The 26,110-nt window shown below is 39.2% G+C and overlaps 1 protein-coding gene across 8 annotated transcripts in view; it reads left to right on the top strand.

Annotated features, from left to right (window-relative positions):
* Window positions 1–26,110, top strand: part of ARHGAP12 (Rho GTPase activating protein 12) — a 111,090-nt gene that overhangs the window by 10,231 nt on the left and 74,749 nt on the right. For all 8 annotated transcript variants that reach the window (XM_057498355.1, XM_036912220.2, XM_036912221.2 and 5 more), the window contains exon 3: window positions 1,511–2,274. In XM_057498355.1, the coding sequence (XP_057354338.1) occupies window positions 1,597–2,274 (678 nt within the window). In that variant the 5' untranslated portion in view covers window positions 1,511–1,596. The remainder of the gene's footprint in view (window positions 1–1,510; window positions 2,275–26,110) is intronic.

Below are 26,110 nucleotides of genomic sequence, written 5' to 3'. Positions count from 1 at the left end.
TTTATGGGCTTTTTCTAAAATGGGAGAATGTTGTGCTCAGGGGAATGATTATCACTGTACATACTGCTAACAGTGGTATTATGCTCAGCACTTGGTGCTGAGTACAGTTGGTGGTTGTCATGGTGACCTTGGGTTTACACCTCTCTGGTACATCTCACTATTCAGAATTGCTTAGGTTTGCCTTCAGATCCATGAGCCTTGGGATGATTATTAGTTTCCTAGGGCTGCTATAACAAAAGTGCTGTGAACTCGGTGGCATAAAGCAACAGAAACTTATTCTCTCACAGTACTGGAGGCTAGACGTCCAAAATCTCTGTGAAGGCTGGAATGGAGAATCCTTTCTTGCCACCTCCCAGTGTCTGGTGGTTGCTGGCAGTCCTTGGTGGTCCTCGCCTTGTAGCTGCTTCACTCCGTCTCTGCCTCTGTCTTCATGTGGTCTTTCTGTCTCCTGTTGTCTCCAAATCTCCCTCTCCTTATAAAGAAGATATCAGTCATAGGATTTTTGGCCCCACCCTAATCAAGTATGACCTCATGCATGTTAAATTGATTACATCTGCAAAGACCCTGTTTCCAACTAAGGGCACATTCACAGGTCTTAGGGTTTAGACCAGGACCATTTGGGGGTTCCTCTTTTTGGGGAACACAATTTTTCCCACAGTATTTGGGGCTTGACTTGAATTGTGTCAGTATTGTAATGGCCATGATCACTCTGAAGCTTGAATGCTGTGTTCTAGCAGGCACCGAAATACTTTGGCATGGTATGGGAGTAAAAGTGCATCCTAGATTTCTCAAGCCAATTTAGGGCTATTTCTGACAGACTTTGAATGGGGGAGGAGGATGAGCATTTTTAATCTTTCCAAATAAAAAGGCTGGTTATTTGTTGGCATTTGTGGGATTCAACCTAACAAGGATTATGGCCCTTCTGAGGTAGACAAGGAGTCAAAGTATGTTAGCAGTTCTTTTCATCTGTGTGTGTATTTTGCCTAACAGTAACAATGCTGTTCTTTTTATGCATGTATATTAGGAAATGAAACTTGTATAATTGGATAATTTTTTAAAAGCTCATTAATTCTCTTGACCATTTTAGCAAATGGAGAGTACAGGGTCATAGAAATTGAGCTTCACCTCCAAAGGAGGTCTTAGGTAAACCATACAGTGAACCTAGTTCGGTGCCTGGCCCTTGGTAAGTGCCTATTACATATTAGTGGTTATTCACAAGCCTTTCTGAGAAAGTGAGGGAGGTTTGACAGTCTTATGTCTGGTTGGTTAGTGTATTTACTGTTCCAGTCATTGGTTGGGTTTTGATCATAAATGACTGAAAAATGTAGATCATAGTTAGAACAAGAGTGTTTTTAATGCAGGACAATACATGTGATATTAGACACCTGTTTACTTTCTGAGGCTTGAGATTTAAAGGTAATGTTCTTAAAGTGGCTTGTATGATGTTTGTGAGTAAATATTAGAAATTCACTCTGTTAACCTTTTTCTTAATTTCCTTCCCCCATTTAAGTAAAAATAGCTGTGTCAGTCTGACTGGTCATAAAGCCATAATGTGGCATACCGTCCTTTTTGAGAGGTGAATATTATTGAATAAAAATGGCTGACAGAATTGGGAAGATTGCTCCAGGACAAGTGTACATTGAAGTGGAATACGATTATGAATATGAAGCAAAGGACAGAAAGATTGTGATCAAACAAGGGGAACGATACATCTTGGTGAAGAAGACCAACGATGATTGGTGGCAAGTCAAACCAGATGAGAATTCCAAAGCGTTTTATGTGCCAGCCCAGTATGTTAAGGAGGTCGCCCGTAAAGCTCTAATGCCGCCTGTTAAACAGGCAATGGGACTGCCAAATAATTCTGTGAAAATGATACAGAGCCTGCATCTTCAGAGATCAACAGAAAATGTGAACAAATTACCTGAACTTTCAAGTTTTGGAAAGCCATCGTTGTCTGTTCAAGGAACAGGTCTTATTCGTGATGCCAATCAGAATTTTGGACCCAGTTATAATCCAGGTCAGACTCTCAACCTAAGCCTGGACCTGACCCATAATAATGGAAAGTTTAATAGTGACTCACATTCTCCTAAAGTTTTCGGCCAGAATAGGACACGCTTATTTGGTCACTTTCCGGGTCCAGAGTTCTTGGACATAGAGAAAACTAGCTTCTCCCAGGAACAGTCCTGTGATTCAGCAGGAGAAGGCTCAGAAAGACTACATCAGGATTCCGAATCTGGTGATGAACTTAGCAGCAGCTCTACTGAACAGATAAGGGTAAGACTCAAAATGGAGTGCTGAAACAATTGTAGCACATTAATAGAAATGTTACAACTTTTGTTTTAGGTCAAGTCTTTGTAAGAGTTAAGAATGGTTTGTTTTGATTTGTTTTCAGAACATATGGGTTCTGCCCTGATTTAAAGACATAGAAAATATGTGACATAACTTGTGGAGTTCATAAAGGGTCACTGTATGGCTTCCATAATTATTCTTGTTCCTTCAAGGGACTAGAACTACTTTAAATGTGCAGTCTTTTTAATTTTTCTATTGATTATGTATAAGGTAGAAAGGATTTTCTTAATTTTCCCAGTGATGCTCTTTCTTTTACTAGAAAAAAATTGTTTCCTAGTTGTACTCGTTTTGGCTTGTTTCCAATAAGTCTTCAGGTAATAATGGACATATGAAGAAAGCTGTCACTGGAGTATTAACTACTAACCCATGTACTTTGAAACTTGTTTATTAACTTTGAATAGTAAAAAAAATAAAGAGCTCACAACCTTTACTTTCATTCATGCACTCCTGTGTCTTAAGTATCTAAATATCCACACTTGATTGCATTGAACATTAGCCTGGAAAAAAACTGTGGTTTGATTTTTGTTTTTTTCCTTACTAAACTTTGAGATTTGCTTATGACACTTTATTTGTCAAGTAATTTTAAAACACATGTGTGCAATTGGAACTTGAATGTAGTTGGAAAAGTCTAATTTTAACCAAAATTGAAAATTGATAAAATTTTGGCTTAAAGCTCTATTGTAAGATTCATTCATCAGTTAAGTCAGTGAATAATTGTGAGGGGCTGCTCTTAGGTGTGGTCTGATTGTGATGGAACTAGTATGTTCTTTATGTTGTAATTTTTCTTATTATAATTCTGAATGGAAATGAGAAACAGGTAAGGTTCTCTAGGAAAATGTCTGATGTCTGAGATCAAGGCAGTTACGTGAAGTAGCACTGTCAGTTTATCATCATGTATCTTTGTAAGCTTTCATTTCTTTAGTCTTCATGTGATACTTTGACACAGAATATATAGCATTTCCTGGAATATTTCTTTATATGGCTCCTTACTAAACTCATGGGACTTGGGAAAGACAGGTGTTTTATGTTCCATCTAGTCACCAACACTGTTTCATACTTCAAATTACGTTTTATATTTAGGTGTGCTAACAGTCCTGTGTGTTCACTACAGTCATCTTAAATTTACTGCATGGAAGTCCATGGCTCCTCACCTCTCCTGGGTGCTTAACACTGTTTGGAAGCCCTATTAGATTTCTTTAGCCAGTCCTGTTCTGTTTCACACCTTTTCCATTTTCTTCAGTTCTCTCATTCATCTGCTTTTCCCTGCTCACTTAGCAGATAACCTTGTCTTCTGTTTTGCAGCAAAAATAAATGCCATGGGGTGGAAACTGCTTCAGCTTTGGGGAGGGTGTATTGCATAGCAGTTAATAGCAGTAGCTTTAGATTTGAATCTGGTTTCCATATCACTTACCAGCTACGTAATAATGGGACAAATTACTTAACCTCTGTGTGTCTGTTTCCTTCTCTGAAATGGGGTTCTTTGAGTTGTTGAGGATTAAGTAGGTACTGTATCTAATGTGCTTAGAACTAGGCCTTACACTTAAGTGTATTAGGTATCTATTGCTGTTTAATAATTACTCCCAAATCGAGTGGCTTCAAACAGTAAACATTTATTATCTCATAGTTTATGTGGGTTAGGAACTCAGGAGCAGCTTAGTTGGGTGGTTTCAAAGGTATCCCAAGAGGTTGCAGTCTTGTGAAGGCATGGCAGAGGCTGGAGGAGCTGCTCTGAAGGTGGCTTACTCACATGGTGCTTGAATGACTTGACTTGGCTTCCACCAGAAGGAGCTATCCAAGAGAGAGCCAGTAGAAGATGCATTGTCTCTGTCAGCAGTCCTCTCTCCCCCGCATACAATGCAGGCATTGCCTCCCCTGTCAAAGGGCAGTCCCTTCATATTTGCCTTTCCCACTTTTTCACAAACCTTTTGCTAAAGATTCCGTATAGCATTGTGTTCCTGTGGCTTTAGGATTGTTATTTAACATGTTTTTCCATCAGCATTTAAATTTGCTCATGCTTCTCCCATTTTTGTACAGCTTTCTTTCATTGGAGTTTTATAGTTTTCAGTACCTTTTAGCTCTCACCCCATTATCCCTCTATCTTCCCCACCCCCAGACAGCCGTTAATCTACTGTTTGTTTCTGCAAATTTTCCTATTCTGGATTTTTCATTTTAGTGGAAGCATATAATACATGGTCTTTTGTGATTGGCTTCTTTCACTTAGCCAAACATTTTCAGTGTTTATCCATATTGTGGCATGTATCAGTATTTAATTCCTTTTTATCGTGGAATGATAATCTGTTTATCCATGAGTCACTTTTTGGGCATTTTGGTTGTTTCCAACTTTTTTTGCTAGTGTGAATAATACTTTCTTAAAAACTTGTGTACACGTTTTTGTTTATATTTATCCTGGGTAAATACCTAGGAGTGGAATTGCTAGGTCATAGGGTAAACTCTCTGGTTAACTGTTTGAGGGACAGCCAGACTATTTTCCAGAGTGGCTACATGATTCTGTGTCTCCACCAGTAATGTGTGTGGGTTCCAATTTCTCTATATCCTTATTTTCATTATAGCCAGCCTAGTGGGTGAAGTGGTATCACGTTGTGGCTCAATGTGCATTTCCCTCATGATTAACGATGTTGAGTATGTTTTCATGTGTTCATTGACTATTACTGTATCTTGGAGACTATTCAGATCTTTTGCTCATTTTTATTTTATTTTATTTCATTTCATTTCAGTATCATTAATCTACAATTACATGAGGAATATTATGTTTCTAGGCTCCCCCTATCACCAAGTCCACCCACAAACCCCATTACAATCACTGTCCATCAGTGTAGTAAGATATCGTAGAATCACTGCTTATCTTCTCTGTGTTGGACAGCCCTCACCATGCTCTCCCCCACATATACATGCTAATCATAATGCCCTCTTTCTTTCCCCACCCCCTTATCCCTCCCTTCCCACCCATCCTCCCCAGTCCCTTTCCCTTTGGTAACTATTAGTCCATTCTTGGGTTCTGTGATTCTGCTGCAGTTTTATTCCTTCAGTTTTTTCTTTGTTCTTATACCCCACATATGAGTGAAATGATTTGGTACTTGACTTTCTCTGCCTGGCTTATTTCACTGAGCGTAATACCCTCTAGCTCCATCCATGTTGTTGCAAATGGTAGGATTTGTTTTCTTCTTATGGCTGAATAATACTCCATTGTGTATATGTACCACATCTTCTTTATCCATTCATCTACTGATGGACACTTAGGTTGCTTCCATTTCTTGGCTATTGTAAATAGTGCTGCGATAAACATAGGGGTGCATCTGTCTTTTTCAAACTGGGCCTGCTGCATTCTTTGGGTAAATACCTAGGAGTGGAATTCCTAGGTCAAATGCTATGTCTATTTTGAGCTTTTTGAGGTACCTCCATACTGCTTTCCACAATGGTTGAACTAATATACATTCCCACAAGCAGTGTAGGAGGGTTTCCCTTTCTCCACAACCTCACCAACATTTGTTGTTTGTCTTTTGGATCGTGGTGACCCTTACTGGTGTGAGGTGATACCTCATTGTGGTTTTAATTTGCATTTCTTTGATGACGAGTGATGTGAAGCATCTTTTCATGTGTCTGTTGGCCATCTGAATTTCTTCTTTGGAAAACTGTCTGTTCAGCTCCTCTGTCCATTTTTTAATTGGATTATTTGCTTTTTGTTTGTTGAGGTGCGTGAGCTCTTTATATATTTTATATGTCAACCCTTCTTCAGATCTGTCATTTATGAATGTATTCTCCCATACTGTAGGGTTCCTTTTTGTTCTATTGATGGTGTCCTTTGCTGTACAGAAGCTTTTCAGCTTGATATAGTCCCACTTGTTCATTTTTGCTTTTGTTTCCCTTGCCTGGGGAGATATGTTCATGAAGAAGTTGCTCATATTTATGTCCAAGAGATTTTTGCATATTTTTTTCTAAGAGTTTTATGGTTTCATGACTTACATTCAGGTCTTTGATCCATTTTGAATTTACTTTTGTGTATGGGGTTAAACAGTGATCCAGTTTCATTCTCTTACATGTAGCTGTCCAGTTTTGCCAACACCAGCTGTTGAAGAGGCTGTCATTTCCCCATTGTATGACCATGGCTCCTTTATCATATATTAATTGACCATATATGTTTGGGTTAATATCTGGAGTCTCCATTCTGTTCCACTGGTCTGTGACTCTGTTCTTGTGCCAGTACCCAATTGTCTTGATTAGTGTGGCTTTGTAGTAGTGCTAGAAGTTGGGGAGCGAGACCCCCCCACTTTATTCTTCCTTCTCAGGATTGCTTTGGCTATTCGATGTCTTTGGTGGTTCCATATGAATTTTAGAACTATTTGTTCCAGTTCGTTGAAGAATGTATTTTGATAGGGATTGCATTTAATCTATAGATTGCTTTAAGCAGGATGTCCATTTTGACAATATTAATTCTTCCTAGCCAAGAACATGGGATGAGTTTCCATTTGTTAGTGTCCTCTTTAATTTCTCTTAAGAGTGTCTTGTAGTTTTCAGGGTATAGGTCTTTCACTTCCTTGGTTAGGTTTATTCCTAGGTATTTTATTCTTTTTGATGCAATTGTGAATGGAACTGTTTTCCTGATTTCTCTTTGTGCTAGTTCATTGTTAGTGTATAGGAAAGCCACATATATCTGTGTATTAATTTTTATCCTGCAACTTTGCTGAATTCCAATATTAGTTCTAATAGTTTTGGAGTGGAGTCTTTAGGGTTTTTTATGTACAATATCATGTCATCTGCAAATAGTGACAATTTGACTTCTTCTTTACCAATGTGGATTCCTTGTATTTCTTTGTTTTGTCTAATTGCCATGGCTAGGACCTCCAGCACTATATTGAATAACAGTGGGGAATGTGGGCATCCTGTCTTGTTCCTGATCTTAGAGGAAAAGCTTTCAGCTTCTCGCTGTTCAGTATGATATTGTCTGTGGGTTTATCATATATGGCCTTTATTATGTTGAGGTACTTGCCCTCTATACCCATTTTGCTGAGAGTTTTTATCATGAATGGATGTTGAATTTTGTTGAATGCTTTTTCAGCATCTATGGAGATGATCATGTGAGTTTTGTCCTTCTTTTTATTTTTGTGGTGGATGATGTTGATGGATTTTTGAATGTTGTACCATCCTTGCATTCCTGAGATTAATCCCACTTGGTCATGGTTTATGATCCTGTTGATGTATTGTTGAATTCATTTTGCTAATATTTTGTTGAGTATTTTTGCATCTATGTTCATCAGGGATATTGCTCTGTAATTTTCTTTTTTGGTGGGGTCTTTGCCTGGTTTTGGTATTAGGGTGATGTTGGCTTCATAGAATGAGTTTGGGAGTATTCCCTCCTCTTACGTTTTTTGGAAAACTTTAAGAAGAATGGGTATTATGTCTTCTAGGGTGTTGTTCAGTGCCTCTGTGTCCTTACTTATTTTGTGTCTGGTGAATCTGTCCTTTGGAGTGGGTGGTGTGTTGAAGTCTCCTAAAATGAATGCATTACATTCTATTTCCTCCTTTAATTCTGTTAGTATTTGTTTCACATATGTTGGTGCTCCTGTATTGGGTGCATATATATTTAGAATGGTTATATCCTCTTGTTGCACTGAGCCCTTTATCATTATGTAATGTCCTTCTTTATCTCTTGTTACTTTCTTTGTTTTGAAGTCTATTTTGTCTGATACTAGTACTGCAACGCCTGCTTTTTTCTCCCTACTGTTTGCATGAAATATCTTTTTCCATCCCTTGACTTTTAGTCTCTGCATGTCTTTGGGCTTGACGTGAGTCTCTTGTAAGCAGCATATAGATGGGTCTTGCTTTTTTATCCATTCTGTTACTCTATGTCTTCTGATTGGTGCATTCAGTCGATTTACATTTAGGGTGATTATTGAAAGATATGTACTTATTGCCATTGCAGGCTTTAAGTTTGTGGTTACCAAAGTTTCAAGGTTAGCTTCTTTGCTACCTTACTGTCTAACTTAACTCACTTACTGAGCTATTATAAACACAGTCTGATGATTCTTTATTTCTCTCCCTTCTTATTCCTCCTCCTCCATTCTTTATATGTTAGGTGTTTTATTTTGTGCTCTTTTGTGTTTCCTTTGACTGCTTTTGTGTGTAGTTGATTTTTTTTTTTGTAGATAATCACTTTTTTATTGAAGGGTAGTTGACACATGGTATTACATTACATTAGTTTCAGGTGTACAACATAGTGATTCAACATTTATGTACATGACAATTCTAGGTACCAGCTATCACCATACCAAGCTGTTACAATATCTTGACTATATTCATTACATCCCGGTTACTTATTATTTTACCATTGGAAGTGTATACTTTTTTTTTTTTTTTGTGAGGGCATCTCTCATATTTATTGATCAAATGGTTGTTAACAACAACAAAATTCTGTATAGGGGAGTCAATGCTCAATGCACAATCATTAATCCACCCCAAGCCTAATTTTCGTCAGTCTCCAATCTTCTGAGGCATAACAAACAAGTTCTTACATGGAGAATAAATTCTTACATAGTGAATAAGTTCTTACATGGTGAACAGTACAAGGGCAGCCATCACAGAAACCTTCGGTTTTGCTCATGCATTATGAACTATAGACAGTCAGTTCAAATATGAATACTCATTTGATTTTTATACTTGATTTATATGTGGATACCACATATCTCTCTTTATTATTATTATTTTTAATAAAATGCTGAAGTGGTAGGTAGATACAAGGTAAAGGTAGAAAACATAGTGTTGTAAGAGAGCAAACGTAGATGAACACGTGTGTGCCTGTAGACTATGTGTTAATCCAAGCTAGACAAGGGCAATAAAACATCCACATATGCAGAAGATTTCTCTCAGAACAGGGGGTGGTGAGGTTCTAAGCCTCACCTCTGTTGATCCCCAATTTCTCACCTGACGACCCCCCTGCGACTGTGCCTGTTTTAGGTTGTTCCTCCCTTGAGGAATCTTACCCGTCTCTGGCTAACCAGTCATCTTCCGGGGCCATACAGGGAAAAGTGAAGTTGGTAAGTGAGAGGGAAGCCTTATTGTTTGAAAAGGTTAGCTTTTTACTTCTTTGCATATTTATGCCCTGTGGCTTCTATGCCCAGCATTTGTCTTGAGGTATCTTTACCACTTGGAAGAATTATGATACTCGGTAAATTTGATATGAGGCACGAATTCTATTTAATGGTTGTAATTAGGAAGGAAGAAGAAAAGCTATAGAAGTAGCAGGCGGCAGAAAACATGGGAAGATTGATTATTTCTTTGACTTATCTTCTTGTAGAGTAACTTCAGCATGTATAGGTTTTAAGCTACTACTTAAATTACGCACACACATTGACATAATAGGAGTATAGTTACATAACCAAAGCATACCTGTAATTACCAGCCATCTCCAGTGAAACCAAGAAAACCAGTTAGGCACCTTAGGCATTTGTGAAAACTTATCTATGATATGATGGATATTGTCCAACTGAACTTGAACAGTCTGAGAGAACTCAGACAAATTAAAACAACCCATTCCTGGGGCATGTTCACATCCCTTATGTTCTTTTAACAGTAAATAGTCTGTAGTTGTAAGATTTTGGAGCGCTACAATTTGCACTTCTCCTAATTCTTGTTTGAGTTCCAACAGTGTAGATCCAGTCAAATTTGTTGTTTTACTGTATGCACAGGCCACTTAGATATCTCCTTCTACATTCCCATGGCAAGTCCAGGAACTGCTGGGATGAGTGCATCTACAGCTGTAACAGTGCGTGGATCTTTCTTGGGGTTTTTTGATGATCATCTTCTGGCATGAGTCTTCCAGAGAGTGCTGATGTTGGAAGTTCTTTTTCATATCGTATCTTAGTTCATTTTCGGGGTAGCCCAATGAGGCCTTGATCCTCTGTATAAACACAGACAGACCCTTTGCCTACCCTTTTATATGCCCTTTATACCCACGTGTAGGACACATTGGAGGTCTCCACACAGGAACTGCCTTTCTGTTTTTTTTTATTTGGTATCATTAATCTACACTTACACAATGAATATTATGTTTACTAGGCTCTCCCCTATACCAGGTCCCCCCTATAAACCCCTTTACAGTCACTGTCTATCAGCATAGCAAATGTTGCAGAATCACTACTTGCCTTCTCTGTGTTGTACAGCCCTCCCCTTTCTCCCACCCCCCCATGCATGCTAATCTTAATAGCCCCCTTCTTCTCCCCCCCCTTATCCCTCCCTACCCACCCATCCTCCCCAGTCCCTTTCCCTTTGGTACCTGTTAGTCCATTCTTGAGTTCTGTGATTCTGCTGCTGTTTTGTTCCTTCAGTTTTTCCTTTGTTCTTATATTCCACAGATAAGTGAAATCATTTGGTATTTCTCTTTCTCCGCTTGGCTTGTTTCACTGAGCATAATACCCTCCAGCTCCATCCATGTTGCTGCAAATGGTTGGATTTGCCCTTTTCTTATGGCTGAGTAGTATTCCATTGTGTATATGTACCACATCTTCTTTATCCATTCATCTATCGATGGACATTTAGGTTGCTTCCAATTCTTGGCTATTGTAAATAGTGCTGCGATAAACATAGGGGTGCACTGATCTTTCTCATACTTGATTGCTGCATTCTTAGGGTAAATTCCTAGGAGTGCAATTCCTGGGTCAAATGGTAGGTCTGTTTTGAGCATTTTGATGTACCTCCATACTGCTTTCCACAATGGTTGAACTAACTTACATTCCCACCAGCAGTGTAGGAGGGTTCCCCTTTCTCCACAGCCTCACCAGCATTTGTTGTTCTCTGTCTTTTGGATGGAGGCCATCCTTACTGGTGTGAGGTGATACCTCATTGTAGTTTTAATTTGCATTTCTCTGATAATTAGCGATGTGGAGCATCTTTTCATGTGTCTGTTGGCCATCTGTATTTCTTTTTTGGAGAACTGTCTGTTCAGTTCCTCTGCCCATTTTTTAATTGGGTTATTTGTTTTTTGTTTGTTGAGGCGTGTGAGCTCTTTATATATTCTGGACGGCAAGCCTTTATCAGATGTGTCATTTTCAATTATATTCTCCCATACTGTAGGGTTCCTTTTTGTTCTGTTGATGGTGTCTTTTGCTGTACAGAAGCTTTTCAGCTTAATATAGTCCCACTTGTTCATTTTTGCAGTTGTTTTCCTTGCCCGGGGAGATATGTTCAAGAAGAGGTCACTCATGTTTATGTCTAAGAGGTTTTTGCCTATGTTTTCTTCCAAGAGTTTAATGGTTTCATGACTTACATTCAGGTCTTTGATCCATTTTGAGTTTACTTTTGTATATGGGGTTAGACAATGGTCCAGTTTCATTCTCCTACATGTAGCTGTCCAGTTTTGCCAGCACCATCTGTTGAAGAGACTGTCATTTCGCCATTGTATGTCCATGGCTCCTTTATCAAATATTAATTGACCATATATGTCTGGGTTAATGTCTGGATTCTCTAGTCTGTTCCATTGGTCTGTGGCTCTGCTCTTGTGCCAGTACCAAATTGTCTTGATTACTATGGCTTTATAGTAGAGCTTGAAGTTGGGGAGTGAGATCCCCCCTACTTTATTCTTCTTTCTCAGGATTGCTTTGGCTATTCGGGGTCTTTGGTGTTTCCATATAAATTTTTGAATGATTTGTTCCAGTTCATTGAAGAATGTTGCTGGTAGTTTCATAGGGATTGCATCAAATCTGTATATTGCTTTGGCAGGATGGCCATTTTGACGATAATAATTCTTCCTAGCCATGAGCATGGGATGAGTTTCCATCTGTTAGTGTCCCTTTTAATTTCTCTTAATAGTGACTTGTACTTTTCAGAGTATAAGTCTTTCACTTCCTTGGTTAGGTTTATTCCTAGGTATTTTATTTTTTTTGGTGCAATTGTGAATGGAGTTGTTTTCCTGATTTCTCTTTCTGTTGGTTCATTGTCAGTATATAGGAAAGCCACAGATTTCTGTGTGTTGATTTTGTATCTTGCAACTTTGCTGTATTCCAATATCAGTTCTAGTAGTTTTTGGGTGGAGTCTTTAGGGTTTTTTATGTACAATATCATGTCATCTGCAAATAGTGACAGTTTAACTTCTTCTTTACCAATCTGGATTCCTTGTATTTCTTTGTTTTTTCTGATTGCCGTGGCTAGGACCTCCAGTACTATGTTAAATAACAGTGGAGAGAGTGGGCATCCCTGTCTGGTTCCCGATCTCAGAGGAAATGCTTTCAGCTTCTCGCTGTTCAATATAATGTTGGCTGTGGGTTTATCATAGATGGCCTTTATTATGTTGAGGTACTTGCCCTCTATTCCCATTTTGCTGAGAGTTTTTATCATGAATGGATGTTGAACTTTGTCAAATGCTTTTTCAGCATCTATGGAGATGATCATGTGGTTTTTGTCTTTCTTTTTGTTGATGTGGTCGATGATGTTGATGGACTTTCGAATGTTGTACCATCCTTGCATCCCTGGGATGAATCCCACTTGGTCATGGTGTATTATCCTTTTCATATATTTTTGAATTCGGTTTGCTAATATTTTGTTGAGTATTTTTGCATCTACGTTCATCAGGGATATTGGTCTGTAACTTTCTTTTTTGGCGGGATCTTTGCCTGGTTTTGGTATTAGGGTGATGTTAGCTTCATAGAATGAGTTTGGGAGTATCCCCTCCTCCTCTATTTTTTGGAAAACTTTAAGGAGAATGGGTATTATGTCTTCCCTGTATGTCTGATAAAATTCCGAGGTACATCCATCTGGCCCTGGGGTTTTGTTCTTCGGTAGTTTTTTGATTACCACTTGAATTTCGTTGTTGGTAATTGGTCTGTTTAGATTTTCTGTTTCTTTCTGGGTCAATCTTGGAAGGTCATATTTTTCTAGGAAGTTGTCCATTTCTCCTAGGTTTTCCAGCTTGTTAGCATATAGGTTTTCATAGTATTCTCTAATAATTCTTTGTATTTCTGTGGGGTCCGTCGTGATTTTTCCTTTCTCGTTTCTGATACTGTAGATTTGTGTTGACTCTCTTTTCTTTAATAAGTCTGGCTAGAGTCTTATCTATTTTGTTTATTTTCTCGAAGAACCAGCTCTTGGTTTCATTGATTTTTGTTATTGTTTTATTCTTCTCAGTTTTATTTATTTCTTCTCTGATCTTTATTATGTCCCTCCTTCTGCTGACCTTAGGCCTCATTTGTTCTTCTTTTTCCAATATCGATAATTGTGACATTAGACCATTCATTTGGGATTGCTCTTCCTTTTTTAAATATGCTTGGATTGCTATATACTTTCCTCCTAAGACTGCTTTTGCTGTGTCCCACAGAAGTTGGGGCTTAGTGTTGTTGTTGTCATTTGTTTCCATATATTGCTGGATCTCCGTTTTGATTTGGTGATTGAACCATTGATTATTTAGGAGCGTGTTGTTAAGCCTCCATGTGTTTGTGAGCCTCTTTGGTTTCTTTGTACAGTTTATTTCTAGTTTTATGCCTGTGTGGTCTGAAAAGTTGGTTGGTAGGATTTCAATCTTTTGGAATTTTCTGAGGCTCTTTTTGTGGCCTAGTATGTGGTCTATTCTGGAGAATGTTCCATGTGCACTTGAGAAGAATGTATATCCTGTTGCTTTTGGATGTAGAGTTCTATAGATGTCTATTAGGTCCATCTGCTCTACTGTGTTGTTCAGTGCTTCCGTGTCCTTACTTATTTTCTGCCCAGTGGATCTATCCTTTGGGGTGAGTGGTGTGTTGAAGTCTCCTAGAACGAATGCATTGCAGTCTATTTCCCCCTTTAGTTCTGTTAGTATTTGTTTCACATATGCTGGTGCTCCTGTGTTGTGTGCATATATATTTAGAATGGTTATATCCTCTTGTTGGACTGAGCCCTTTATCATTATGTAGTGTCCTTCTTTATCTCTTGTTACTTTCTTTGTTTTGAAGTCTATTTTGTGTGATATTAGTACTGCAACCCCTGCTTTCTTCTCGCTGTTGTTTGCTTGAAATATGTTTTTCCATCCCTTGACTTTTAGTCTGTACATGTCTTTGGGTTTGAGGTGAGTTTCTTGTAAGCAGCATATAGATGGATCTTGCTTTTTTATCCATTCTGTTACTCTATGTCTTTTGATTGGTGCATTCAGCCCATTAACATTTAGGGTGACTATTGAAAGATATGTACTTATTGCCATTGCAGGCTTTAAATTCGTGGTTACCAAAGGTTCAAGGTTCTCCTCTTTAGTATCTTACTGCCTAACTTAGCTCGCTTATTGAGCTGTTATATACACTGTCTGGAGATTCTTTTCTTCTCTCCCTTCTTATTCCTCCTCCTCGATTCTTCATATGTTGGGTGTTTTGTGCTGTGCTGTTTCTAGGAGTGCTCCCATCTAGAGCAGTCCCTGTAAGATGTTCTGTAGAGGTGGTTTGTGGGAAGCAAATTCCCTCAGCTTTTGTTTGTTTGGGAATTGTTTACTCCCACCGTCATATTTGAATGATAGTCGTGCTGGATACAGTATTGTTGGTTCAAGGCCCTTCTGTTTCATTGTATTAAATATATCATGCCATTCTCTTCTGGCCTGTAGGGTTTCTGTCAAGAAGTCTGATGTTAGCCTGATGGGTTTTCCTTTATAGGTGACCTTTTTCTCTCTAGCTGCCTTTAAAACTCTTTCTTTGTCCTTGATCTTTGCCATTTTAATTATTATGTGTCTTGGTGTTGTCCTCCTTGGATCCTTTCTGTTGGGGGTTCTGTGTATTTCCATGGTCTGTTCGAATACTTCCTCCCCCAGTTTGGGTAAGTTTTCAGCAATTATTTCTTCTAAGATACTTTCCATCTCTTTTCCTCTCTCTTCTTCTTCTGGTACCCCTATAATACGGATATTGTTCCTTTTGGATTGGTCACACAGTTCTCTTAATATTGTTTCATTCCTGGAGATCCTTTTGTCTCTCTCTATGTCAGCTTGTATGCGTTCCTGTTCTCTGATTTCAGTTCCATCAATGGCCTCTTGCATTCTATCCATTCTGCTTATAAACCCTTCCAGAGTTTGTTTCATTTCTGCGATCTCCTTTCTGGCATCTGTGATCTCCTTTTGGACTTCATCCCATTTCTCTTGCGTATTTCTCTGCATCTCTGTCAGCATGTTTATGATTCTTATTTTGAATTCTTTTTCAGGGAGACTGTTTAGGTCTGTCTCCTTCTCTGGTGTTGTCTCTGTGATCTTTGTCTGCCTGTAGCTTTGCCTTTTCATGGTGATAGGAATAGTCTGCAGAGCTGGGACGAGTGACGGCTGGAAGGACTTCCTTTCTTGTTGGTTTGTGGCCCTCCTCTCCTGGGAGAACAGCGACCTCTAGTGGCTTGTGCTGGGCAGCTGCGCCCAGACAGGGTTTCTACTTCCTGCCGGACTGCTATGGAGTTTATCTCCGCTGTTGCTGTGGTTGTGGCCTGGTTCGGGCCTCTGCTCCAAAGTGGTGGAGTTGCGTTGGAGAGGGAGCGGTCTGGAGGCTCTTTATCTCCGTAAGGGGCCTCCCTGCTCCCTGGAGCCCAGGGGTTAGGGTGCCCAGAGTTCCCCGGATTCCCTACCTCTGGATTAAGTGTCCCACCCTGCCCCTTTAAGACTTCCAAAAAGCACCTGCCAAAACAAAACAACGACCACACACACAAAAAAAATTTAAATTAAAAAAAAAAAAACAACTTTTTTTTTTTAATTAAAAAAAAAAAAAAGTGGCCGCTCGTTTTTCTTTATTCTCCCGCGCCAGCCTCAGGCATCTGCTCACTGGTCTTGCTGCCCTGTTTCCCTAGTATTGGGGTCCTATCCCTTTAAGAGTTCCAAAAAGCGCTTGCCAGAACAAAACAGAAAAAAAAAGAAATGGTCGCGCGTTTTTCTGGTGTCCTCCGGTGCCAGTCCACCGGTGCCTGCTCACTGTTCTTGCTGCCCTGTTTCCCTAGTATTGGGGGCCCTATCCCTTTAAGACTTCTAGAAAGCGCTCACCAAAACAAAACAGCAAAGAATATATATATATATAATGGTCACGCGGTTTTCTTATGTCCTCTGGCAGCCGGCCTCCGGTGCCCGCTCACTGTTCTTGCTGCCCTGTTTCCCTAGCATCCAGGGCCCCTGGGCACGTACTGTGTCTGCACTCTGGCTTGGATGGCTGGCGCTGGGTGTTCGGCAGCCCTGTGCTCCGTCTCCCTCCCGCTCTGCCTGCTCTTCTCCCGCCGGGAGCTGGGGGGAGGGGCGCTCGGCTCCCGCGGGGCCGGGGCTTGTATCTTACCCCCTTCGCGAGGCACTGGGTTCTCTCAGGTGCGGATGTGGTCTGGATATTTTCCTGTGTCCTCTGGTCTTTATTCTAGGAAGGGTTGTCTTTGTTATATTTTCGTAGATATATGTGGTTTTGGGAGGAGATTTCCGCTGCTCTACTCACGCCGCCATCTTCCGCCCCTCCTCAGTTTATTTTTATTTTTGCCTTTAGTTAGTATTTGATTGTTTCGCTTTCTTTGCTGTGATTTTATTTTCTCTGGTGACATCTGTTTAGTCTTAGGAGTGCTTGCATCTAGAACAGTCCCTCTAAAATACCCTGTAGAGGTGGTTTGTGGGAGGCAAATTCCCTCAACTTTTGCTTCTCTGGGAATTGTTTTATCCCTCCTTCATACTTAAATGTTAATCGTGCTGGATACAGTATCCTTGGTTATGGGCCTTTTTGTTTCATGGCATTAAATATATCATGCTATTCTCTTCTGGCCTGTAAGGTTTCTGGTGAGAAGTCTGATGATAGCCTGATGGGTTTTCCTTTTAGGTGACCTTTTTTCTCTCTCTGGCTGCCTTTAATACTCTGTCCTTTTCCTTGATCTTTGGCATGTTAATTATTATGTGTCTTGGTGTTGTCTTCCTTGGGTCCCTGTGTAGGGAGTTCTGTGCATCTCTGTGGTCTGAGAGACTATTTCCTCTACCAGTTTGGGGAACTTTTCAGCAATTATTTCTTCAAAGACACTTTCTATCCCTTTTTCTGTCTCTTCTTCTGGTGCCCCTATAATGCGAATATTGTTCTATTTGGATTGGTCACACAATTCTGTTAATATTCTTTCATTCCTGGCGATCCTTTTATCTCTCTCTGCCTCAGCTTTTCTGTGTTCCTGTTCTCTGATTTCTGTTCCATTAACGGCCTCCTGCACCTCATCCAGTCTACTCTTAAGTCCTTCCAGAGATTGTTTTATTTATGTATTCTCCCTCCTAACTTGATCCTTTAGCTCTTGCATATTTCTCTGCATGTCCGTCAGCATGGTTATGACCTTTATTTTGAATTCTTTTTCAGGAAGATTGTTTAAATCTATCTCCCCAGGCTCCCTCTCGGGGTTGTCTGGGTAAGTCTGGACTGCATCAAATTCTTCTGCCTTTTCATGGCACTAGAGGTAGTCATAGGCAGTTGGTGCGTGTGTCAGCTGGGAGACAACATCTTGCACATGGGGAGCAGCTTCCGGTTTTATTTCCTGAGCCGCCGTGGGTGGAGCACCTATGGCGGCATCCCAGAGCATTGCAGGGAGATGCATGCGTGCTGGGTGTGCTCTCCTGCAAGAACGGCGAACTTTCGCACCCTGTCCCGGCTTCTTCTGTCTGTGCTGGTCTGCCGCACACCAGTGGGGCCTCTGAATCTGGCCTGTGCATCTGTGGAGGAGGCTCTGGGTGACTGATGTGGCGCAGCTGCTTGCAGGCCGCTCCCCTGATATGGTGGGGTCGCGCCAGAGGGGGAACGTGCGGGAGGCTGTTTATCGCTGTGAGGGGCTTTAGAGCTGCGCTGTCGGCCAGGGGGTTAGGGCGCCTGGAGTTCCCCAGGATTCCCAGCTGCTGGGCTGAGTGTGCCGGGACACTCCCGTCCAGTTGTGAGACCCCTATCCCTTTAAGACTTTTAAAAAAGCACTCGCTTTTCTTTTTGTCCCAGGGGTGCTGGCTGCTGGGACCCGCTTGCAGATTTTACTGTTCCGTTTCCCTAATATCCAGCACATCATGCAATGTGTATCTGCGGTCCCAGTGCGGATGACTAGGGCTGGGTGTTTAGCAGTCCTGAGGCTCCCATTCCCTCCCAACTCCAACTCCTCTCCTCCTGCCGGTGGGCTGGGGTGTGGGTGCAGGTGCTCGGTTCTTGCCGGGCTGCGGCTTGCATCTTACTGTCTTTGTGAGGTACTGAGTTCTCGCAGATGTAGATGTAGCCTGGCTGTTGTACTATATCTTCAGGTCTCTTTTAGGATTAGTTGTATTTGTTGTATTTTCAAATATATATATGGTTTTGGGAGGAGATTTCTGCTGCCCTACTCACGCCACCATCTTGGCTACTTTTGCTCATTTTAAGTTTTCTTTTTATTTTTGAGTTGTAAGAGTTCTTTATATAGTATAGGTACAGGTTCCTTACCAAAATACACAGTTTGCAAATATTTTCTCCCATTCTGTGGGTTATTCTCATTTTCTTGTTAATGCCCTTTTGAGTACAAGTCTAATTTTCATGGAGTCCGGTTTGTTTTTTGTTGTTGTTACTTGTTCTTTTGGCGTCATTTCTAGGACAACATTGCCAAATCTGAGGTTAGGAAGATGTGGTCATACATATGTTCCTAACAATTTTATAGTTTTAGCTCTTATATTTAGTTTTGATCCATTTTGAGTTCATTTTTTATATATGGTGTGAAGTAAGGGCTCAACTTTATTTGTTTGTACGTAGCTATTAAGTCGTTTCCAGGATCATTTGTTGAAAAGATGACTTCTTTCCCTCATCAAATGGTCTTGGCCCCTTTGTTGAAAATAAGTTAGCCACAGACACATGTTTATTGCTGAATAGACACATGTCTATTCCATTGACCTCTATGTCTGCCCTTATACCTGTACTAGACTGTCTTGATTACTCTTGCTTTGTAGTAATTTTGAAAGTGAAAAGTTTTAATCCTCTTTTTTGTTCTTTTTCAAGAGTCTTTTGTCTGTCCTGGCTCCTTTGCTTTGACATTTGCATTTTAGAATTGTTTTTTCAATTTCTACAAAGAAACCTGCTGGGAGTCTGCTAGAGATTGGCTTAAGTCTGTAAGTCACTTTGGGAGTGATGCTGCTTTAACAGTGTTAACATTTCTTACACCACTGGTCTAATGGTGCTGAATTGTTCAAGAAAGTGTTTATTTCTGCTTCATTTTGATCCATAATTTATTCAGATATAGAGTTCTTGTTGCTGATTGTTTTTCTTTCAACATTTTAAATATTTTACCCATTCTCTTTTTGTTTACATGGTTTCTGATAACAAGTACACTATAATTTTTATTCTTGTTCTTCTGTAGTTAAGGTGCTTTTTTCCTGTGGCAGCTTTTGAGATTTTTTTTTTCTCTTTATCTTTGGGTTTCTGTAATTTGCATGTAATATGCCTTTGTGTAGGTTTTTTGATATTTACTCTGTTTTCAGTTTGGGAAGTTTCTGTTGACATTTCTTCAAGCTCACTGATTCTTTACCCAGCCATGTCCAGTCTACTGATCATCCCATAATAGGCATTTTCTATTTCTGTTATAGTGTTTTAATTTCTGGAATTTCTTTTTGATCCTTTCCAACTTTCTGTTTACATTACTCATTTATTCTTGTGTGTTGCTACTTTTTCTTTTATAGCCCTGGTGTTACCACTACTAATTATTAATAGTAATTACTATTTTTTTAAGTAATTACTTAAAATTCCCTGTCCGATAAGTCTGTGCTTATCTGAGCTTGATTCTGATGCTTACTTTATCTCTTCAGACTTTTTTTTTTGCCTTTTGCCATACCTTGTGATTTTTCTTTGAAAGCCAGATATGTTGTATTGGATAATAGGAACTGAAGTAAATAAGTGGTCTTCTAGTGTGAGGTTTAGTTAATCTGACTATAAAGTAGACTGTGTTTTGTTTGCTGTAGTTGTACAAGCTTTAAATTCCTCAAGTATCCATATTTAGTGGCTTCTCTAAGAGTTCCCCATTAGTCTCTAGCTTCCTCCTAAATCTCCCTGCTATCTCCCTGGCTGGGAAGAGTTGATACACTTCACTGCTTGGCCCACATAACCACCTCCAACACCATGGGTTAGGGGATGGCTTCCTGCCACTTGGCAGTGGTGGAAGCTCTGACTTACCAGTTGACCTCCTCTGTTATGTGTGTGGTTGGGGTGTTTGGGGGTCTTGTTACTGTCTGACAGTGGTCCTGTGTCCTTCCTCTGCTGTCTCAGGCACTACCGTGGAGAGCATTTTCAGGTGTCTTGTTACAACCTGGTGGGTATGGATGTCTTGATTCCCTTACTCACCATGGTCGGTGCTCTGTGGGTGGGACTGCTGGTCTTTCTGTGGCCTCTGGCTGGAGTAGAGGGGTTATATCTAAAAGTTTTCAGTCTTGCCAGTCGTCCTGTTTTCTGGTCTTTTTGCTACATGGAGCAGGAATTTGTTAGGGCTTTTTGGTCAGTGCCTGTTGGTGTTTCTGGGTTGTTGACTTCCCAGGGAACTTTCCAGCATGTTTGTTGGGTCCTAAGGTCACTAGTTGGTCTACTTTTCAGAGTCTTGGGTTTGTTTTATATGCTATGCCCTGCATTTTTATTTGTACTTAGTGTGAGGAATAGGTGAAGGTATATTTAATCCTTTTCCCTGGAATTGGAAGTGATTGGTATGTTTTCAGTGGTAGATTTTAGGTGTTAATTTTCTTGACCTCTTAACAGTCTTGTTAGTCTTGACTTTGATGGGGTTCCGTCTTATCATAAGCTTCCATTGCATCCCACAGTCTCCCTCTGTTGTAGTCCATCATATTTATGGCTGTTTTCTTTCTTCTCACTTCTCAGTCTGTAATCTCCAGGCCATGCTTATTACCATAGCTTGTTCATCTCTGTGTATCAAGTCCCTAGGATAGTTCTTGATATATAGCGGGTATGCTAATGTCTCTGGAATGATGACCACTGTTTAGCTACAGATACAGGGAGGTCATAGGGGAAGAGGAAACCTATATTCATCAACCATCAAAGATGCACCTATTTGGAAAACAGTAAAGTGCTATGACCCTGATGCAGCATAGGTTTTAATGAAGAATGTTACTAGAGAGAGGGAGTTGGGGATAAGAAATTATTATATAATAAGAGATTACAAAATTTGAGTTGAAAATCATGAAATTCAGTTTGGTCTCCCACCTCCAATAAAATGGACACATTGAATTCAGTGTGTTCCTTAGAGCGATATGTTTTTAGGTGATTTCAAAGTTCCTACTAATGGTTGATATAAGGATGCAACTTTGAAGATCAGTGTTAGTTAAGAGCTCTAAACCTTTTATAACAGCCTTAAAAACCATACATTTTGCTACTGATGCCTTATTTTTCCCTCATGGTCTCATTAATGTTTCTTGTGTATCTGTCTTACCAGTCTTGAGTATCAAGTTTCTCAGTTCCCTATAGTTAGAAAGTATAATTAAAACTTTAGAGTAGAAATGGTAGTCCTTGTCTATGTCTTGACAAGATGCCATAACGGGAAATGATGAGACAACCTGACATTTAGGAAGAAGGCCAAAAAATATAAAAAACTTCTTATTTTTAAAATACAACATGAATAATTACAATGACAATAAATCTAGGAAAATTATGTTCTGTAACAGCTTTTTAGATTGACAGATATATTTATAGAAGGAGTGTCTTCATTGACAGTGATTAACTAATGTATTTCTGGCATTTGAAGCCTAATCTTAAATTAAATCTGGAAAAATTATATGTGGAAAATTCATCAACCAACTCTTTGAGTTTTACTGGGTTCATGAAACCCATTGTCTAATTTGCTATAGATTTAAGTTTTGTTTCTATTTGAAAAACAGTTAAATACTTCCTTTTAGTCTTTATTCCAAGTTGTGTGGACTGTTAATATAGATGTTTATCGTATTTAAAAATTCAAATTTTAGCTATATATGCATATACACATTTGCATATTTACAAAGTAAGAATTATGTTGTATGTGCAGTTTCACAATAGGAAATTAAAAAGTATATCTGTTATATAAATAGAATACTACACAAAGAAGAATGAGGGATATAACTTTTCATGGTAATTAGATTTTCTGGTTAATTTAGGATTTAGGTATAAAAGGTGTTAGAGATTTTCTAGAGATTGTGCTGAATCTAAAATAGATATAAATTAGCTTTGTGTAACAACAGCTAAGAATGTCCCCTTTCATCCAAATCCTTGCTCACTGTTGATAGATCTTTTTGTTAAGCACTCCCTCTATTGCACTGCTGGAACCAGTGGAGTCATAATTTAGCCACTATTAGTCAAAATTGTGAGGTTTTAAAATTTAGTGTCCTTAAACTTTTCTTTTCTTAGATTTGCCCTCCTAAATGATGTTTGGGAAACTCCATCTAGTGTTTCTGTTTCTGTTTCCTAGGGTCATCTTCTTGTCAAATCTTTTTACTTAATCAAAAAAGGAAAGAATAGTACTTTTAAAATTTGATTTTGATTGACTGTATATTCAGAAAATCACAGAACTTTCAGAATTTGAAAAATGCAAACCATTTTTTCAAATGCACATTTACACAAGATTTTGCTATAATTTCAAGGTATCCAGAAATCCAAGTTCTTTAAAGTTTTGGACAAAGTAATTATGGAGTAAAAATCGATGTCTTCTTTAAGTAAATTTAGGCATAAATATACAGATAGGTGGAAATTTGGGAAAGGAACTAGAGTTTAAATTATATTTGGTTGAAGCCTGAAGGCAGAATTAATTGAGATATTGTAGGATAACTGGTCTTACTTTCTTTGGCATGCCTTCTCTTCTCCAGGAAAAGAATGGCTGGTTATAACCTTGGGGGTTTTTTCCTCAGAAACTGCTGATATTGGAAAGAAAATACTTTGTCATATATCTACCACTAGCTTCCTTCTGGAACACAGAGCTTGCTTTATTTTAGCACAGATATGCTTATCAGGTTCCTTCCTCTCTAATTTTTATTTGGTTGTGACCTTTTTGAGGATCTAGAGAAAACCATGGGCCATCTTTCCAACAAAGTGCCTGCATATTCATTCATGCCTACAGTTTCACTGGGCTCACAGTCTACGTGAAACTCCTCTGTGGTCACCTCCCTTAACCTCTTCCCTGACCCTTTTCTCACGTGTTCCTTTTCTGAGACAGGTTGGTCTCTTTTTTTACCTGTCTCCTGATCTCTACCTTCCTTCTGCCTCATGATTCCTAGATGCATTTGACTGTCCTTTAATTTTATGTTTTTTTACCTTTTTCCACTTAATCCCTGTGTATTAGTCAGGACTTAGGTGGTAGAAATCTAGTGTGACTAGTTTAGGAAAAAGGGAATTTAATGGCTCATGTAACCAAACTACAGGAAGGGATTATTCACCCAGATTTTAGCGGTGATTGGAACTAAGGCCTTGTTCACTGTTATGGTTCCTTTTATCTTTTCTGTCTCTCATCTGATTCTCTCTCTATGATTCTGTTATTCTTCCAAATATAATTCTTCCCCATGGCTGTAGACAAGTTGCCAGCATCTGCTAAGGTCACATTCTAAATTGTGCTATTGAGTATCTATTTTTCTTCCATTAGTTCTAATTCAGAGAATCTTGGAGAAGTAATCTGGCTTGGCTTGGAACATACTCATACTTAATGCCAGGGTATTATTGGACCCTACCCAAACTGCATAGAATTTGAGGACAATCAATTCTCCCAAAAGAAATAGTGGAAACACTGTTTCCAGAATGAAAGATAGGTGCCAGGCATACAAAGTAATAGTTGTTTACCACCTTCTCTTTGTCTGAGATTGAGGGTCCAGGTCTTCCCACAATAAATAAATGTACTGGGTCAGTATTGACACTGCTGTGAAGGCCACAGAGAGAGCAGGCCAGGATGGAGTTCCAAGACTGGTTCTAGTACAGCATAGGACATTGTGAAGATCTAGATTTCAAGTAGAGAGGAGTTTTGTTTTCCGTAAAATAGGAAGAGCAAAGTAATACTCCCTTTGTGCATGCACTCTTCAGAGTGTAGTCTTTAAAGCCAGAGATTGTGTCCTGTCTGTTTCTGCCAGTAAAGTTTTGACAACAGATAACGTAGTAAAAGCAATGCTGATTTTTAAAAAAAATCTTACTATGATGTGTGCACAATTGACAAGAGGTGAACTTATGATGGTTAATTTTGTATGTTGATTTGGCTAAATCATGGTGCCCAGATATTGGTCAAACATTCTGGATGTTTCTGTGAAGGTGTTTTTTGAATGAGATTAACATGTAAATTGGTGGACTCTGATTTGGATATCCCCCAAAATGTGGGTGGGCCTCATCCAATCAGTTGAAGGCCTTGATAGAACAGAGAATAGAATTTCCCCTCAATAAGAAAGAATTCTGCCAGCAGACTGCCTTTGAATTCAAACTGCCATTCTTCTCTTGGTCTCCACCTGCCAGACCTACTCTGCAGATTTTTGGACTTGCCAAGCCTCCACAGTTGTTTGAGCCATTTCCTTAAAATAAATCTTTCTCTCTATATATGTATTCATCCTGTTGAATCTGTTTCTCTGGAGAACCCTGAACTAATCCACATGGTATGGCTACTGACTGCTCCAGGCTTTCATCATCATAATTAGATCCAAAAGAAAGGTCTGAAGTCCTTTGTAGGGACATCTCAACCTAGTTAATTAAGTCTTGTGCTCATCTCTGGGCCAGTTACTCTGGTACGTAGTTTGAGTACTCTGATTTGTCAGAACTGTATTTTGTGCTAGTTCCTTCACAAAGAAGATGTGAGGGGTGTGGCGTAGTATAATTAGCAGTCCCATCAGAATCACATCATTGGGGGAGGGCAGATAACATGGAAAAGGAATGGTGGTGGTGCTAGTACGTGCAAAAGGCGAATGCTAGGCAGTCAAAAACAGTAAATGTTCATATAGCACAATTATTTGCTGTACATTGGGATATATCTTTTGGAATATGGAATGAATATTCATATTTCAGAATTCTTGAATACTGCATTAAGGTCAATTGCATATAAATTTCTTCACATCTATAGATGGATTTTGATAGATATAAATGCATGAATGTTCTAGTCTATGATTTTAAAAAGCCTTAGATGTTGTGCTTAAAGATTAAAGTCACAGTGTCAGTTGACTTGAGGTATTGGAAATTTCTGTCTCTAGACATATGTATGTATATGCATATACACATATAATTATATGATTGTAGTAGAATAGCAATAGAAAAGATGGTTACAAATCTTAATAGAGTCATTTAAAAAATGTGTACATTAAAAATGTTCTGTGTTTTCACCCTGTTTTCTTCCTGGGAAAGAATTTGCTAATGTAGGTGACATATCAACAAAACAACAGATGTGGAAACATTTTTGCATTTTTCTTGAGGAGAATCTCATCTGTATGCATAGAATCTCTTTAGCAGTTGCTTCAGCAAATGCCAGACAGATGGTTTCAACTCAGAGTGACTGCCAAATAATTTTACCACAATAATTATTTTGAAGTGTGGTATAGTAACATTGAAGCTCAGATTTCTGGATAATCATGAATGTAACTTGGTTCAATAAAGAAAGAGCTTTGAGAATAGGTTTCTAAACCAGAGAAATATTTGTCTCAGAGCCTTTCTACAGGATAGTTGACCTCTAAAGCCCTCTTTTTGTAACCTGTGGTTGAACACTACTTGTCTGTTTTTCTGTGTCATAATAGAGTGGAATTCAGTAACTTAAAGTGGTTGGAAAGCAGATGAATGATAAGTTGGTTTTTAATGAGAAAGAAAAGTAAAAAGCCAGAGGGGATTCATTCAAAGTGAAAAATATACAAAGAAAA

The sequence above is a fragment of the Manis pentadactyla genome, chromosome 3 (genome assembly GCF_030020395.1).
Source record: "Manis pentadactyla isolate mManPen7 chromosome 3, mManPen7.hap1, whole genome shotgun sequence".
Taxonomy (NCBI): domain Eukaryota; kingdom Metazoa; phylum Chordata; class Mammalia; order Pholidota; family Manidae; genus Manis; species Manis pentadactyla.
Note: the sequence above shows the minus strand (reverse complement) of the source record. Positions and strands in the feature narration are given on the sequence as shown.